The following is a 14487-nucleotide window of genomic DNA, read 5'->3' on the forward strand; positions in this document are numbered from 1 at the left end:
GTCTTGGAAGGTTGTGCTTTTCTAAGAATTTGTCCATTTCTTCCAGGTTGTCAATTTTATTGGCATATAATTGCTTGTAGTAATCTCTCATGATCCTCTGTGTTTCTGCAGTGTCAGTTGTTACTTCTTCTATTTCATTTCTAATTCTATTGATTTGAGTCTTCTCCCTTTTTTTCTTGATGAGTCTGACTAATGGGTTATCAATTTTGTTTATCTTCTCAAAGAACCAGCTTTTAGTTTTATTGATCTTTGCTATTGTTTTCTTCATTTCTTTTTCATTTATTTCTGATCTGATCTTTATGATTTCTTTCCTTCTCCTAACTTTGGGGTTTTTTTTTTTCTTCTTTCCCTAATTGCTTTAGGTGTAAGGTTAGGTTGTTTATTTGAGATGTTTCTTGTTTCTTGAGGTAGGATTGTATTGCGATAAAGTTCTCTGTTAGAACTGGTTTTGCTGCATCCCATAGGTTTCCGGTTGTCGTGTTTTCATTGTCATTTGTTTCTAGGTGTTTTTTGATCTCCTCTTTGATTTCTTCAGTGATCTCTTGGTTATTTAGTAGTGTATTGTTTAGCCTCCATGTGTTTGTATTTTTTACAGTTTTTTTCCTGTAATTGATATCTACTCTCATAGCATTGTGGTTGGAAAAGATACTTGATATGATTTCAATTTTCTTAAATTTACTAAGGCTTGACTTGTGACCCAAGATATGACCTGTCCTGGAGAATGCTCCATGAGCACTTGAGAAGAAACTGTAATCTGCTGTTTTTGGATAGAATGTCCTGTAAATATCAATTAAGTCCATCTTGTTTAATGTATCATTTAAAGCTTGTGTTTCCTTATTTATTTTCATTTTGGATGATCTGTCCGTTTTTGAAAGTGTGGTGTTAAAGTCGCCTACTCTTATTGTGTTAATGTCGATTCCCCCCCCCCTTTTTTTGCGGTACACGGGCCTCTCACCACCGCGGCCTCTCCCATTGCGGAGCACAGGCTCTGGACACACAGGCTCAGCGGTCATGGCCCATGGGCCCAGCCACTCCGTGGCATGTGGGATCCTCCCAGACTGGGGCACGAACCCACGTCCCCTGCATCGGCAGGCGGACTCTCAACCACTGTGCCACCAGGGAAGCCCCGTTTTCCCCTTTTATGGCCGTTAGCCATATATACCTAGGTACCTATGTATATATGCCTTATGTAGCCATATGCCTTATGTATTGAGGTGCTCCTATGTTGGTTGCATAAATATTTACAATTGTTATATGTTCTTTTTGGATTGATCTCTTGATCATTATATAGTGTCCTTTTTTGTCTCCTGTAATAGTGTTTATTTTAAAATCTATTTTGTCTGATATGAGAATTGCTACTCCAGCTTTCTTTTGATTTCAGTATGCATGGAATATCTTTTTCCAGCCCCTCACTTTCAGTCTGTATGTGTCCCTAGGTCTGAAATGGGTCTCTTGTAGACTGCATATATACAGGTCTTTTTTTGTATCCATTCAGCCAATCTATGTGTTTTGGTTGGAGCATTTAATCCATTTACATTTAAGGTAATTATCGATATGTATGTTCCTATTACAATTTTCTTAATTTTGGGGGGTTTGTTATTGTCTTTTCCTTCTCTTGTGTATCCTGCCTAGAGAGGTTCCTTTAGCATTTGTTGTAGAGCTGGTTTGGTGGTGCTGAATTCTCTTAGCTTTTGCTTGTCTCTAACGGTTTTAAGTTTCCGTTGAATCTGAATGAGACCCTTGCTGAGTAGAATAATCTTGGTTGTAGGTTTTTCTGTTTCATCACTTTAAATATGTCCTGCCACTCCTTTCTGGCTTGCAGAGTTACTGCTTAAAGATCAGCCATTAACCTTATGGGGATTCCCTTGCATGTTAATTGTTGCTTTTCCCTTGCTGTTTTTAATATTTTTTCTTTGTATTTAATTTTTGTTAGTTTGATTGTGTCTTGGCATATTTCTCCTTGGATTTATCCTGTATGGAACTCTCTGCACTTACTGGACTAGATTTACTATTTCCTTACCCATATTAGGGAAGTTTTCAAGTATAGTCTCCTCAAATATTTTCTCAGTCCCTTTTTTTTTCTCTTCTTCTTATCGGACCCCTATAATTCAGATGTTGTTGAATTTAATGTCCCAGAGGTCTCTGAGATTGTACTCAATTCTTTTCCTTTTTTTTTGTTTTTGTTTTTTTTTGTTTTGTTTATTCTGCTCTGCGGTAGTTATTTCCACTATTTTCTCTTCCAGATCACTTATTCTTTCTTCTGCCTCAGTTATTCTGCTATTGATTCCTTCTAGAGAATTTTAAATTTCATTTATTGTGTTGTTCATCATTGTTTGTTTGCTCTTTAGTTCTTCTAGGTCTTGTTAAATGTTTCTTGTATTTTCTCCATTCTATTTCCAAGATTTTGGATATCATTACTATCATTACTCTGAATTCTTTTTCAGGTAGACTGCCTGTTTCCTCTTCATTTGTTAGGTCTGGTGGGTTTTTATCTTGCTCCTTCACCTGCTGTGTGTTTTTCTGTCTTCTCATTTTGCTTAACTTACCGTATTTGGGGTCTCCTTTTCCCAGGCTGCAGGTTCGTAGTTCCTGTTGTTTTTGGTTATCTGTCCCCAGTGGCTAAGGTTGGTTCAGTGGGTTGTGTAGGCTTCCTGGTGGAGGGGACTAGTGCCTGTGTTCTGGTGGATGATGTTGGATCTTGTCTTTCTCGTGGACAGGACCACATCCGGTGTTGTGTTTTGGGGTGTCTGTGACCCTACTATGATTTTTGGCAGCCTCTCTGCTAATGGGTGGGTTGTGTTCCTGTCTTGCTAGTTGTGTGGCATAGGGTGTCCGGCCCTGTAGATTTCTGGTTGTTGGGTGGAGCTGGGTCACAGCATTGAGGTGGAGGTCTCTGGGAAATCTTTCACCGTTTGACACTACATGGAGCCGGGAGGTCTCTGGTGAATTGATGTCCTGAACTCGGCTCTCCCACCTTAGAGGCTCAGGTTTCACACCGTCCAGAGCACCACGACCCTGTCAGCCACATGGCTCAGAAGAAAAGGGAGAGAAAAGAAGGCAGGCAGGCAGGAGGCAGGCAGGCAGGAAGGAAGGAAGACAATAAATTTAGTAAAATGGAAGAAATTATTAAAAGTAATAAAATTAAAAAGTGGTAATAAAAGAAAGAGTGAAAGAAAGAAGAGAGCAAGCAAACCAAAAAACAAATCCACCAATGATAACAAGCACTAAAAACTATACTAAAACAAAAACAAAAACAAAAAAATAGACAGTCAGAACCCTAGGACAAATGGCAAAAGCAAAACTATACAGACAAAATCACAAAAAGAAGCATACACATACACACTCATAAAAAGAGAAAAAGGAAAAAATATATATAAAGCAAAAAAGGAAGATAGCAACCAAATCAATAAACAAATCTACCAATGATAATAAGCTCTAAATACTAAATTAAGATAAAGATAAAACCAAAAACAAATTAGATGTAGAAAGCAAACCCCAAGGCTACAGTTGCTCCCAAAGTCCACCACCTCAATTTTAGGATGAATTGTTGTCTATTCAGGTATTCCACAGATGCAGGGTACATCAAGTTGACTGTGGAGATTTAATCTGCTCCTGAGGCTGCTGGGAGAGATTTCCCTTTCTCTTCTTTGTTTGCACAGCTCCTGGGGTTCAGCTTTGGATTTGGACCCGCCTCTGCATGTAGGTCACCTGAGGTTGTCTGTTCTTCGCTCAGACAGGACGGGGTTAAAGGAGCAGCTGATTCGGGGGCTGTGGCTCACTCAGACCGGGGGGAGGGAGGGGTACGGAATGCAGGGCGAGCCTGCGGCGGCAGAGGCCAGCGGGATGTTGCACCAGCCTGAGGCGTGCTGTGCATTCTCCTGGGGAAATTGTTCCTGGATCACGGGACCCTGGCAGTGGCGGGCTGCACAGGCTCCCAGGAGGGGAGGTGTGGATAGTGACCTGTGCTTGCACACAGGCTTCTTGGTGGCTGCAGCATCAGCCTTAGTGTCTCATGCCTGTCTCTGGGGTCCGCACTGATAGCCGTGGCTTGCGCCCATCTCTGGAGCTCATTTAGGCAGTGCTGTGAATCCCCTCTCCTCGTGCACCTCGAAACAATGGTCTTTTGCCTCTTCAGCAGCTCCGGACTTTTTCCCGGACTCCCTCCTGGCTAGCTGTGGTGCACTAGCCCCCTTCAGGTTGTGTTCACCCATTCAACCCCAGTCTTCTCCCTGGGATCCGACCTCTGAAGCCTGAGCCTCTGCTCCCAACCCCCACCCACCCTGGCAGGTGAGCAGACAAGTGTCTCAGGCTGATGAGTGCTGGTCGGCACCGATCCTTTGTGCGGGAATCTCTCTGCTTTGCCCTTTGCACCCCTGTAGCTGCGCTCTCCTCCATGGCTCCGAAGCTTCCCCCATGCCCACCCCCCGTCTCCACCAGTGAAGGCGTTTCCTAGTGTGTGGAAACCTTTCCTCCCTCACAGCCCCCTCCCAGAGGTGCAGGTCCTGTTCCTGTTCTTTTGTCTCTGTTTTTTCTTTTGCCCTACCCAGGTACCTGGGGAGTTTCTTGCTTTATGGGAAGTCTGAGGTCTTCTGCCGGCATTTAGTAGTTGTTCTGTAGGTGTTGTTCCACTTGTAGATGTATTTCCAATGTATTTGTGGGGAGGAAAGGGATCTCTACATCTTACTCCTCCGCCATCTTGAAGGTGCCCCCTCACCTGCTCCCCCAGATTTATTTAAACTCACAGTGCTTATTATTTACTACCCAGCATTGCGTGACATGTACACAGGACTTTTTGGATTCTGTATTGTCTGTCTCCCCTACACTGTAAGTTCCATGGAGGTGGGGACATTGTCTTGTTTACTCTTTATCCCCTGTGTTCCCTGGTGTATTTGGTTTTAAAATCATTCTCAGCATGTTCCGAGCTGCATCAAGGACACCGAAGGGGGAACAGTGTGGTTAAGCAGAAAAAGAGACTCTGAGGACCAGGAGAATTTGTCTTTGACATCCGCTGAAAGTCTTTTTTATTTTTATTTATTTTTAAAATAAATTTTATTTATTTATTTATTTATTTATTTTTGGCTGAGTTGGATCTTTGTTGCTGCATGTGGGCATTCTCTAGTTGCGGTGAGCGGGGGCTACTCTTCGTTGTGGTGCACAGGCTTCTCACTGCAGTGGCTTCTCTTGTTGTGGAGCACGGGTTCTACGCGTGCGGGCTTCAGTAGTTGTGGCTTGTGGGCTCTAGGTCACAGGCTCAGTAGTTGTGGTGCATGGGCTTAGTTGCTCTGCAGCACGTGAGATCTTCCCAGATCAGGGATTGAACCCTTGTCCCCTGCATTGGCAGGCGGATTCCTAACCACAGTGCCACCAGGGAAGCCCAAGTCTTTATGTGACAGCATTACCTGTCCCACCCATTCCCCCACATCTTTACTCTCCATGGATATAAAAAGTAACTTGCTGGTTTCATGATGTCTGGACGAGGCAAGCAAGGCGGGAAAGCTCGCGCCAAGGCCAAGACCCGCTCTTCACGGGCGGGGCTCCAGTTTCCCGTGGGACGAGTGCACCGCCTGCTCTGCAAGGGCAACTATGCCGAATGGGTCGGGGCCGGCGTGCCGGTATACCTGGCGGTGGTGCTGGAGTACCTGACTGCGGAGATCCTGGAGCTGGCGGGCAACGCGGCTCGCGACAACAAAAAGACGCGTATCATTCCACGTCATCTGCAGCTGGCCATCTGCAACGACGAGGAGCTCAACAAGCTGCTGGGTAAAGTCACCATCGCTCAGGGTGGGGTCCTGCCCAACATCCAGGCCATGCTGCTGCCCAAGAAGACTGAGAGCCACCACAAGGCCAAGGGCAAGTAATTACCTAGATTATAGCAACTCGAGTAAATTCAGACCGAAGGCTCTTTTCAGGGCCACCCATGTTTTCTGTAAAAGAGTTTAACATTTGTTACGTTGGACGATGAAAAGGGGTACTGAGATTTAATAAAAGTTTCTGAAATATTTTGGTACAAAAGAAGCACTACGCTGACTCGAATTTAGCACACGGTGCAGCAAGGACCTGACCAGGTGGCCTGCGAGAGCGCGCCGGCCACGGGCGGCATGTAAAAGCCGCACCGCTACCGGCCCGGCACGGTGGCCCTGCATGAGATCTGCTGCTACCAGAAGTCCACGGAGCTGCTGATCCGCAAGCTGCCATTCCAGCACCTGGTGCGCGAGATCGCTCAGGACTTCAAGACTGGCCTGTGCTTCCAGAGCTCGGCTGTGATGGCGCTGCAGGAGGCGTGTGAGGCCTACCTGGTGGGGCTCTTCGAGGACAGCAACCTGTGTGCCATCCACGCCAAGCACGTCACCATCATGCCCAAGGACATCCAGTTCCCCTACAGATCAACGGAGAGCTTCATGGCACGATCGTCTCCCTCACCCAACTACTGTCAGCCACATACGTTTTCCCTAACAGTACATGTGCCACGAGGCAATGTTGCTACGTTAAAATATTGGGATTACATTTGTAGATGTGACACCACTCTAGAGCCCGAGAAAGGTTTCTCATATTTGGGGTGTGGCCTAAGTCTCAAATGTTGTTGCCTCAGGAGAACTTGACAGGTTAGTTATTTCTAACGAACTTTAAACCGATCAAGACATTTGAGGAAATGTTTTCCATAACTATTGCTATTGAAATGTTGCCAAGTATTGCCAATCACGCAGACTTAAACTTCTGCCTCGTAGACTTAAAGTAAGTGTGGAGTAAGGAAAATAATATAGAGGATTATGATATGGTTCGACAAAGTAATTAGTAAGTAGTGGAGAAATGTAGTGTGTTGTGGGCTCCTGACAGAAACCAAGTCAGCAAAGCTGATAAGGGTTACCTTTGAAAGAGTTATTTGATGTGACATCACAAGTAACTTCTGTTGCTGTAACCAAATGAGGAATACCTCTGCCAATGGTTTTTACTGCCTAGGTCGCAGAATCTAGCCTCTTACTCTCCACTCACTGAACTCTTTTAATTGATGTCATCTCAAAATAAAAGATGTTAACTTTTTTTTTCTTGAATATTGTGAAAAAAATAAAATTAAAAAATAGATAAATAAATAAAAGTAACTTGCCTACTTTTCATCCTCAAGCAACTCCTGACAGGTTTTGACTAGATAACTTGAATTTGGGTGAGTCACAGCCTTTTTTAAGGGGGAGGCAGAAACATCCGTTTAATACCAAAAAGGCTTTCCTGCCAGAGGGGCAAAACGTTTCCTAAGTGCATATAAGTGATCCTGGGTATTGAGAGATTTGTTTCCTGTCTATTACGAATTCCTCAACTACAGATAAGGTGGATGACATTCAATTAGGGTGTTTTACCCAAATTTTGTCCAACAATTAATGTCAGTCATTTGTGTTTCTAATTGAAAAGAGTCTCTCTTTGGGGTCTGCGTATGTTTAACTTGAGGTGTGCAGTGCCAGCTTTGACCCATCATTCTGTGATTGCTTTCATTGTTGTAGGCAAAAATGTAAAGAATACTAAGTTTGCCTTGGGCAAAGGCCCAATTCAGAATTCAGGCTCCAGATATCTGAATACCCTTCTACTCACCCCTGGATGGCTTGCTCATCAGTCCTGATTTTGCTCTGGACTTCACCTTTCCTTTGTTCCTCCTCTTACTCCCATCCTGAAATCAAAATCTCTTATGGCTAGATCATAAGAAGAGGCTGTAATAATCAAAACAATGCAAATATATCAAAGAATCAAACACAATTGAATGTGTTATTTCCCATGGATGTATTAATAGGACTAGGGTATCTCATTTGGAATTTTAGGCAAAAGATATTTTGGGACTGGGGTAAAGGAAGTGTCCCCAGAACCCTGTCATTTCATATAGGTGGGCACCTCCTCTGCTTACCAGTTAGATTATCCTGGCCTTGGGAGTAACTGTATAAATTAGGCCGTGTTCTGTTTGGCCATTGTTCTTCTAATTAGGCTTCATCCCAGACCTCTACCATGTAGATTTGGTGCAATCGCTCTTGGCTCTTAAACATTTATGTTTAATTTCTTTGAATTTTTTACTTACAATATTGATATATGTCTTTGGAAGTCAGTGAAAAATGTTTCTTTGTAAATGTGTCCAAAGTCTCTGACTCAACTAGAGAGAACTGTTAGCTTAGAAATAAATGCCTTATTATTTTTTAGATAGCAACTGCTCTTCTACAGAGCAAGTAACTCACCTGGAAGAATTTCAGTCAGATCAGTGGAGCATTCTCTAAAGGAACAAACCCATTTAAGCATAAATCTACTATTTTTAGTCTTGGATCTGAAATTCCTCTTTTTCTCACTTTTTGCTCACGACCTCTGTTAAAACAGCCAGCACTTCACATTGTAGATCATTAGCTTTCATATTGGACTTTTATCCCAATACTGAAGGCTAGACGGGGCCGAAGGCTAGAAAGCAGTGTGTTTTATTTTAAGTTTCTTGGCCTGGCCAATAGCAGGCTGATTTCTAACTGAACTAAATCGCTTTTGTCATTTATTTTTATGATAATAGTAAGATCTGTGAACTTTTTGGAGGATTTGGGGTAAAAGAAAATACCATTTTTTAACTTTCACTACACTTGCCACTTGGGAACATGTATTGTTCATTTCCTCTTAAGAAATCACCTAAATAGATTAGCTGCTCCATATGGCTTTGGAGAAGTAGAAAATACTGATGGAAAAGGTGCTGGTGACCACAACAATACACTTGCAATTGCCATTTAGTTTATCCCTTTGTAATCCTCTGTTCCACCTCACTGAGGCTGGTAATGTGAAACCAAACCCAGTGCTGCCAGCACTCAGCAGAGGAATTGCCGAGCTCACCGCACAACCCCATTGCCTCCCTCAATCCCTGTTTCATGTGGATGTAATCTTTTCGTGGGCAGAGTGCCACTGGGAGGCTCCCCATGCTGCTTTATTCTCTGAGGCAGGAAATGCAGATGTGGCATCAATGCCTCTTCTGCCTCTTTTGCTGGAATGAACTCAGATGTTTGCTGTTATGGGGCAGCACAGTCAGTTGCTACTAGCAAGTGGCCCAAGCCCTTGGTACTCAAAGTACCAGGGTGCTCAAAGTAGGGTCCCTGGACCAGCGGAATCAGCATCAGTCAGGAGGCTAGTCAGAAATGTAGACTCCCAGGTTCCAACCCTGACCCAGTAAAACAGAATCTGCATTTTCATAAGGTCCCTGGTGATTCATAGGCACATAAAGTTTAAGTCTGAGAAGCACATCCCTAAATTGCTTCATTTATTTATCTTCAGCTTCCAGACTCTCATAGGAAGTACCACGGGCATTGCCTTTCTGACTTGTTCCTTAGCTCTTGCGCTCCCAAAGTGGGAAAGTGCAGCCTTCCTTCCCCACCTTCGGTTCTGGTTTGACAGTGTAAATCTTTTGGTTTCATGTTTAGGTGTCTTTTCATACTTAATAGTTGATGTTTGGGAACAGAAATCAATATTTGCCCACAAGTCATTCCTTTTGGGGCCTGTTCCAAAAGAAGAAAAGGATTCATGCATATTCTAAGCATCTGCTTTACAGCCTTTATAAAGCTGCAAATCTGTTAGGTCAGTGGAGAGTCTATGATGACTACTAAAGTGTACGAATACCGTTTGAAAAGGCATTGTAAACGCCCTTACCTAAGGCATACCTCTTTATTCCTTCACTGAAGCAGCTCACACAAAGACTACTGGGGCCAGTCTTCAAAGGGGGTAATTCTCTGCAGAAAGCAGCTCTGCAGGATTTGCAGCAAAGGACTTCTCAAGATCAGTAGCGGCTTGCTGAACTAGGGTGGGTTGGAGGATTGAAAAAATGGTTAAAACAAAATTAAGACACAGTAGCAGCGGTGGAAGGATCCTGTGGGGTGTGTAATGAGGTCCTCTGGAAGGAGAGGAATAAACCAGCAGTTTTCTGGAGATGGGCATAGGATGCAGTTGAGGTTGATGAACGGAAGTGGCGTTTGTTCCTTGTATTCTTGAAAATAATTATGATTTCTTCCCCACAGATATCAGCAAACACGAAAAGTCTACAACGCAACATAATACATTGCTACACAGTTTTGAAATAGTTGACTAGCTGTCTTTCTATACTCAAATAAATACAGTTCCTTAAATTCAACTGTTTTCGTGGATTCCCAGTTCAACTAATATAATTTACATATGCAGACCTAGACACCCTTCTAGCCAACAGAATGACAATATAAGAAGTGCTTATTTAAGACTGCATTTGCTAATGTTTATCATGTCAGGGTGACAACATTCTCTGCTATCAATTTGCAAAAGAATTTAAGGTATTAGATTCTTCAAGGCTCTTTGGAAAACCAAAACCGAAGTAGGATTGTCTGTCAGGACACAACATATTGGAATAGGAATGTAGGCGACGACAGTTTTACTGTAGAAAACATCAAGGCCTACACATATGGTCACAAACATTGTACACCGCACAACTCCAGAGGGTGACACACACATGGCCTCCACGAATGACATTCCAGTTATAAAATGCGACAGCTGTGAATATTGTCCTGTTCTCAATACACTCCTCATGAACTTTAGTCTTATTCATTCTGAGGAATATTAACGTTTTTCTAATTAGTCTACAGCTATGTAAAGTTTATAAAGTTGTTCCAAAAATACTCTATATATCCTGCCATTTTGATGTATGAAGGGAATCTGACAAAGTTAAAAGCTAGTGCTGTTTTTTTGGGGGGCGGGGAATGTGCTGGAATGCTGCTTTGGAACACCTGTCTCAGAATTACGATTGTAAATTGGCACTTATATAAATAGACAAGTTCAAATGTCATTTATAATAAAACATTTTACCAGTTTTACTCACTGTCATATGTGGGTTGGGAGTGCAGGCTCCAGAGTCCACAGCTGGGACAGATTCCTTCCGCTTTCACTAAGGACTTCTGTGATCTTCTTAACCTTCCTTATTCGAAGCATGAGGATGATCATCGTATCTACATACTTCATACGATTGTTATGAAGATTACAGTAAGTCCCCTACATACAAACAAGTTCCATTCTGAGTGCATGTTCATAAGTCCAACAGAGTTAGCCTAGGTATCCAACTAACACAATCGGCTGTATAGTACTGTCCTGTAATAGGTTTATAATACTTTTTGTATAAATAATACATAAAAAACAAACACAAAAAATAAAACATTTTTTAACCTTACAGTACAGTACCCTGAAAAGTACAGTAGTACAGTACAACAGCTGGCATACAGGGGCTGGCATCGAGTGAACGGGCCAGGAGAGTTCCTGACTGGAGGAGGGAGAGGAGGTGGGAGATAGTAGAGCTGAATCAGGATAGTCCACAGTAGGAGACGGAGGGCAAGCTGCAATTCCACTCACGCCTGACGCTGATGGCCCAGGTTCTGGTTCATTGCTAGATTCAATTCTATCTACCCTCTTGAAAAAACGATCCAGTGATATCTGGGTAGTAGCTCTTTTTATCTCGTCATAGATGACACAGTAGTACTGGGTTGCCTCCTGAACGGCTTCTGCAACCTTCGTGTACCATTCTACGTTCAGGTCCTGTGCCTCAAAAACTCACAGTGCCTCCTCAAATAAAGAAAATTCCCTTGGCATTTCCTGCATCATGAGTCTCTTTGGTTCTTCAGTTACTTCTTCCTCTTGTCTCTTTTTGTCCTTTCTCTGGGCATGTTCGCATCTTTGAAAGTTCGCAACTTGAAGGTTCGTATGTAGGGGACTTACTGTATATGAGATGGTGGGTACAAACTACTAAGAATAGCATCTGGCATAGAGTCTAAATAAACATTAGGGACTTAACGTTCTCAAGTTAGGTCCTCTAACTTGAGAGGAGCTAACTAACCTCTTCCTAATTTTTCTGGGAAGTTTTGAAGCTAGCCACGTTCACATTTAGCAATATCATGGAAACACAAGAGGAGGAAAGGATTGTTTTCAGCTGCATATTTGCATGTACAAGTAGGTGATGCTTGAGGGAAAATGGTAGCTCTTATTCTCTTCATCCCTGTACCTCTGGAGTCCAAGTTAGAAAGGAATAGGACAAATGTCTCTGAAAGGAGTTTGGGTATTTGTTGGGCCAGTTGTTATAACTGCCTCTTGCTTCTCTCCTTGATGACAAGGTGACTAGGGGCTGTGACAGCCAGGACTGCTGTTCACCAAATATTTCCAGTTGTCCTTAGCACATGGAGGAATCACACTTCCCTGCCCACATCATCTTGGGTGATCCAAGAGCTTGCTTTGGCTAATGAAGTGTGAGAGGGAGTGCTGATTATGACTTTTAGGAAGAATCCTTAGTGCTGAATGCTTGATTAATTAAGCTCTTGCTCCCCTCCTGCTTTAGTGATTTTTTAAAATTTTATTTATTTATTTTTGGCTGCATTGGGTCTTTGTTGCTGCGCATGGGCTCTCTCTAGTTGTGACGAGCAGGGGTTGCTCTTCGTTGTGGTTTGCCGGCTTCTCATTGTGGTGGCTTGTCTTGTTGAACAGCGTGGGCTCTAAGTGGATGGGCTTCAGTAGTTGTGGCACGCGGGCTCAGTAGTTGTGGCTTGTGGGCTCTAGAGCACAGGCTCAGTAGTTGTGGCGCACGGGCTTCGTTGCTCCGCGACATGTGGGATCTTCCTAGACCAGGGCTCGAACCCGTGTCCCCTGCATTGGCAGGTGGATTCTTAACCACTGTGCCACCAGGGACGTCCCAGCTTTAGTGATTTTTAAGCATGGGCTCGGATGGAGTAGCCAGCGCTTGGCTTGGATCCCTGAGAGGCTGAAAGGAACAGAGGCCCCTGCTAACCTGTGATGGATGCAGAGCATGGACCAGAGGGAAAGCTTTGTGGTCTCAAATCACTGAGGTTCTAAAGGTTGCTTGTTGCTGCAATATAACTTGCTTACCCTGATTTTTCTCAAGGAGCCCTGTGAGGGCGTTATACCTTCCTGGCTCTGAGAGACACTCTTACAGGTACAGATTATGTTCTGATGATGGTCAACGTGTGGCATTCCCTGTAGATATTAACTTTCTGATTCTTTGAACATCAATATAGATATTATGTAGTACATTACCTAGTTTATATACTTTGAGTATTTAGTAATAAATATTACATATTACTTCTTAAAATGTCAATCACTCATTGTCTTAAAAATAAGCACATGATCTTTAACAAATTAGTCTTGCCTAGTTAAATCTAACATTATTGAAGAGGAACTCAGGTAGAATATGTTTCTGTATCCTACCCCCAAGTCCATTTATTTTTAAAGAACCCTGAGTAAAATTTATCTGATTGAGGACAAAGATTGCAAAGTTACTGGCTAATTTTCTTAAGAGAAAATAGAAGAATATGAGAATCCACACAAAGAGATTCTTTCCTACGAAATGGCATTGAACCAGCAATCAGACATAAAATTATTATTGATTTTTACCTATTATTTATGGTGTGAGAAAGTGACATACATGGAATGCAGCAATGATTGCTGTATTTTGAACTCTGTTCAACCCAGTTTAGAGAAAATAAGAAAGCATCTCACAAAGAGCCTTTGAAAACTAAGAAGTGCTTTGAAAACTAAGAAGTGAAACACATGACTACTAAGAGACTAATGGGATTAGAAAAATATTAATGAGATTAGACAATTAATGAGTTTAAAACAAGGTGTTCAATTATTTCTTGAATAGAAAATTTGTATTTTATATACTTTAAAAATAATATTCTATAGCTGATTGAAAGCTATAAATGACAAAATCATAAATTCATAACCATTAATTTTCTGCTAAAACAAATTTGATTAGGAAGATAAACATAAAGAAGGTGAGAAATTAATATGTTTTCAAAAACCAAACCAAAGGGCTTCCCTGGTGGCACAGTGGTTGGGAGTCCGCCTGCCGATGCAGGGGACGTGGGTTTGTGCCCCAGTCCGGGAAGATCCCACATGCCACGGAGCGGCTGGGCCCGTGAGCCATGGCCGCTGAGGCTGCGCGTCCGGAGCCTGTGCTCCGCAACAGGAGAGGCCACAACAGTGAGAGGCCCGCGTACTGCAAACAAAACAAAACAAAACAAAAAAAAACCAAACCAAAAATATGAAAAGGAAGATGGCTAATCGATTTATCAGAAATTAAATTTTGTATTCCAGAGGACATTTGAAATTTCTTTACTCAATGATCAGATCCACTTTGATGTATTTTGTAGGAATTTGTTCTAGGTTGCTAACGTTGGTTTAAATATTGGTTTTGATTTTTTCTTACCTTAGTGATAGGTGATACATGTATCAAGGGTTAGATAACTTTGTACTCTCACCTAGATATACAGTTTTGGTCACCTGTTAAAAATGATACTGGCATATTTATTCAGTAACCCACATTGAGTGTTTTCTATGTACCTGCATAACAGTACTGTCTTTTAATGAGTTATTTCAATCATCCATCTTCATTTTAGAGATGAGGAAACTAAGCCTCAGAGAGGTTAAAGGAATCACTGAAGGCTGCTGTTGCAGAATGACTTTTTAAGGGCT

The 14487-nt window shown here is 42.5% G+C and overlaps 1 protein-coding gene across 1 annotated transcript; it reads left to right on the plus strand.

Moving 5' to 3' along the window:
- Nucleotides 1-5462: 5462 nt before the first annotated feature.
- LOC309812570 (histone H2A type 1-like) lies at nucleotides 5463-5964 on the plus strand (the record flags this gene model as incomplete). Its single annotated transcript, XM_082636404.1, has 1 exon — nucleotides 5463-5964. One exon carries the CDS (start codon nucleotides 5463-5465, stop codon nucleotides 5856-5858), a length of 396 nt encoding a protein of 131 aa, XP_082492530.1. The 3' UTR covers nucleotides 5859-5964.
- Between the last annotated feature and the right edge of the window lie 8523 nt (nucleotides 5965-14487).

Source organism: Mesoplodon mirus, assembly GCF_964341445.2.
Source record: "Mesoplodon mirus genome assembly, chromosome: 2".
Lineage (NCBI taxonomy): Eukaryota > Metazoa > Chordata > Mammalia > Artiodactyla > Ziphiidae > Mesoplodon > Mesoplodon mirus.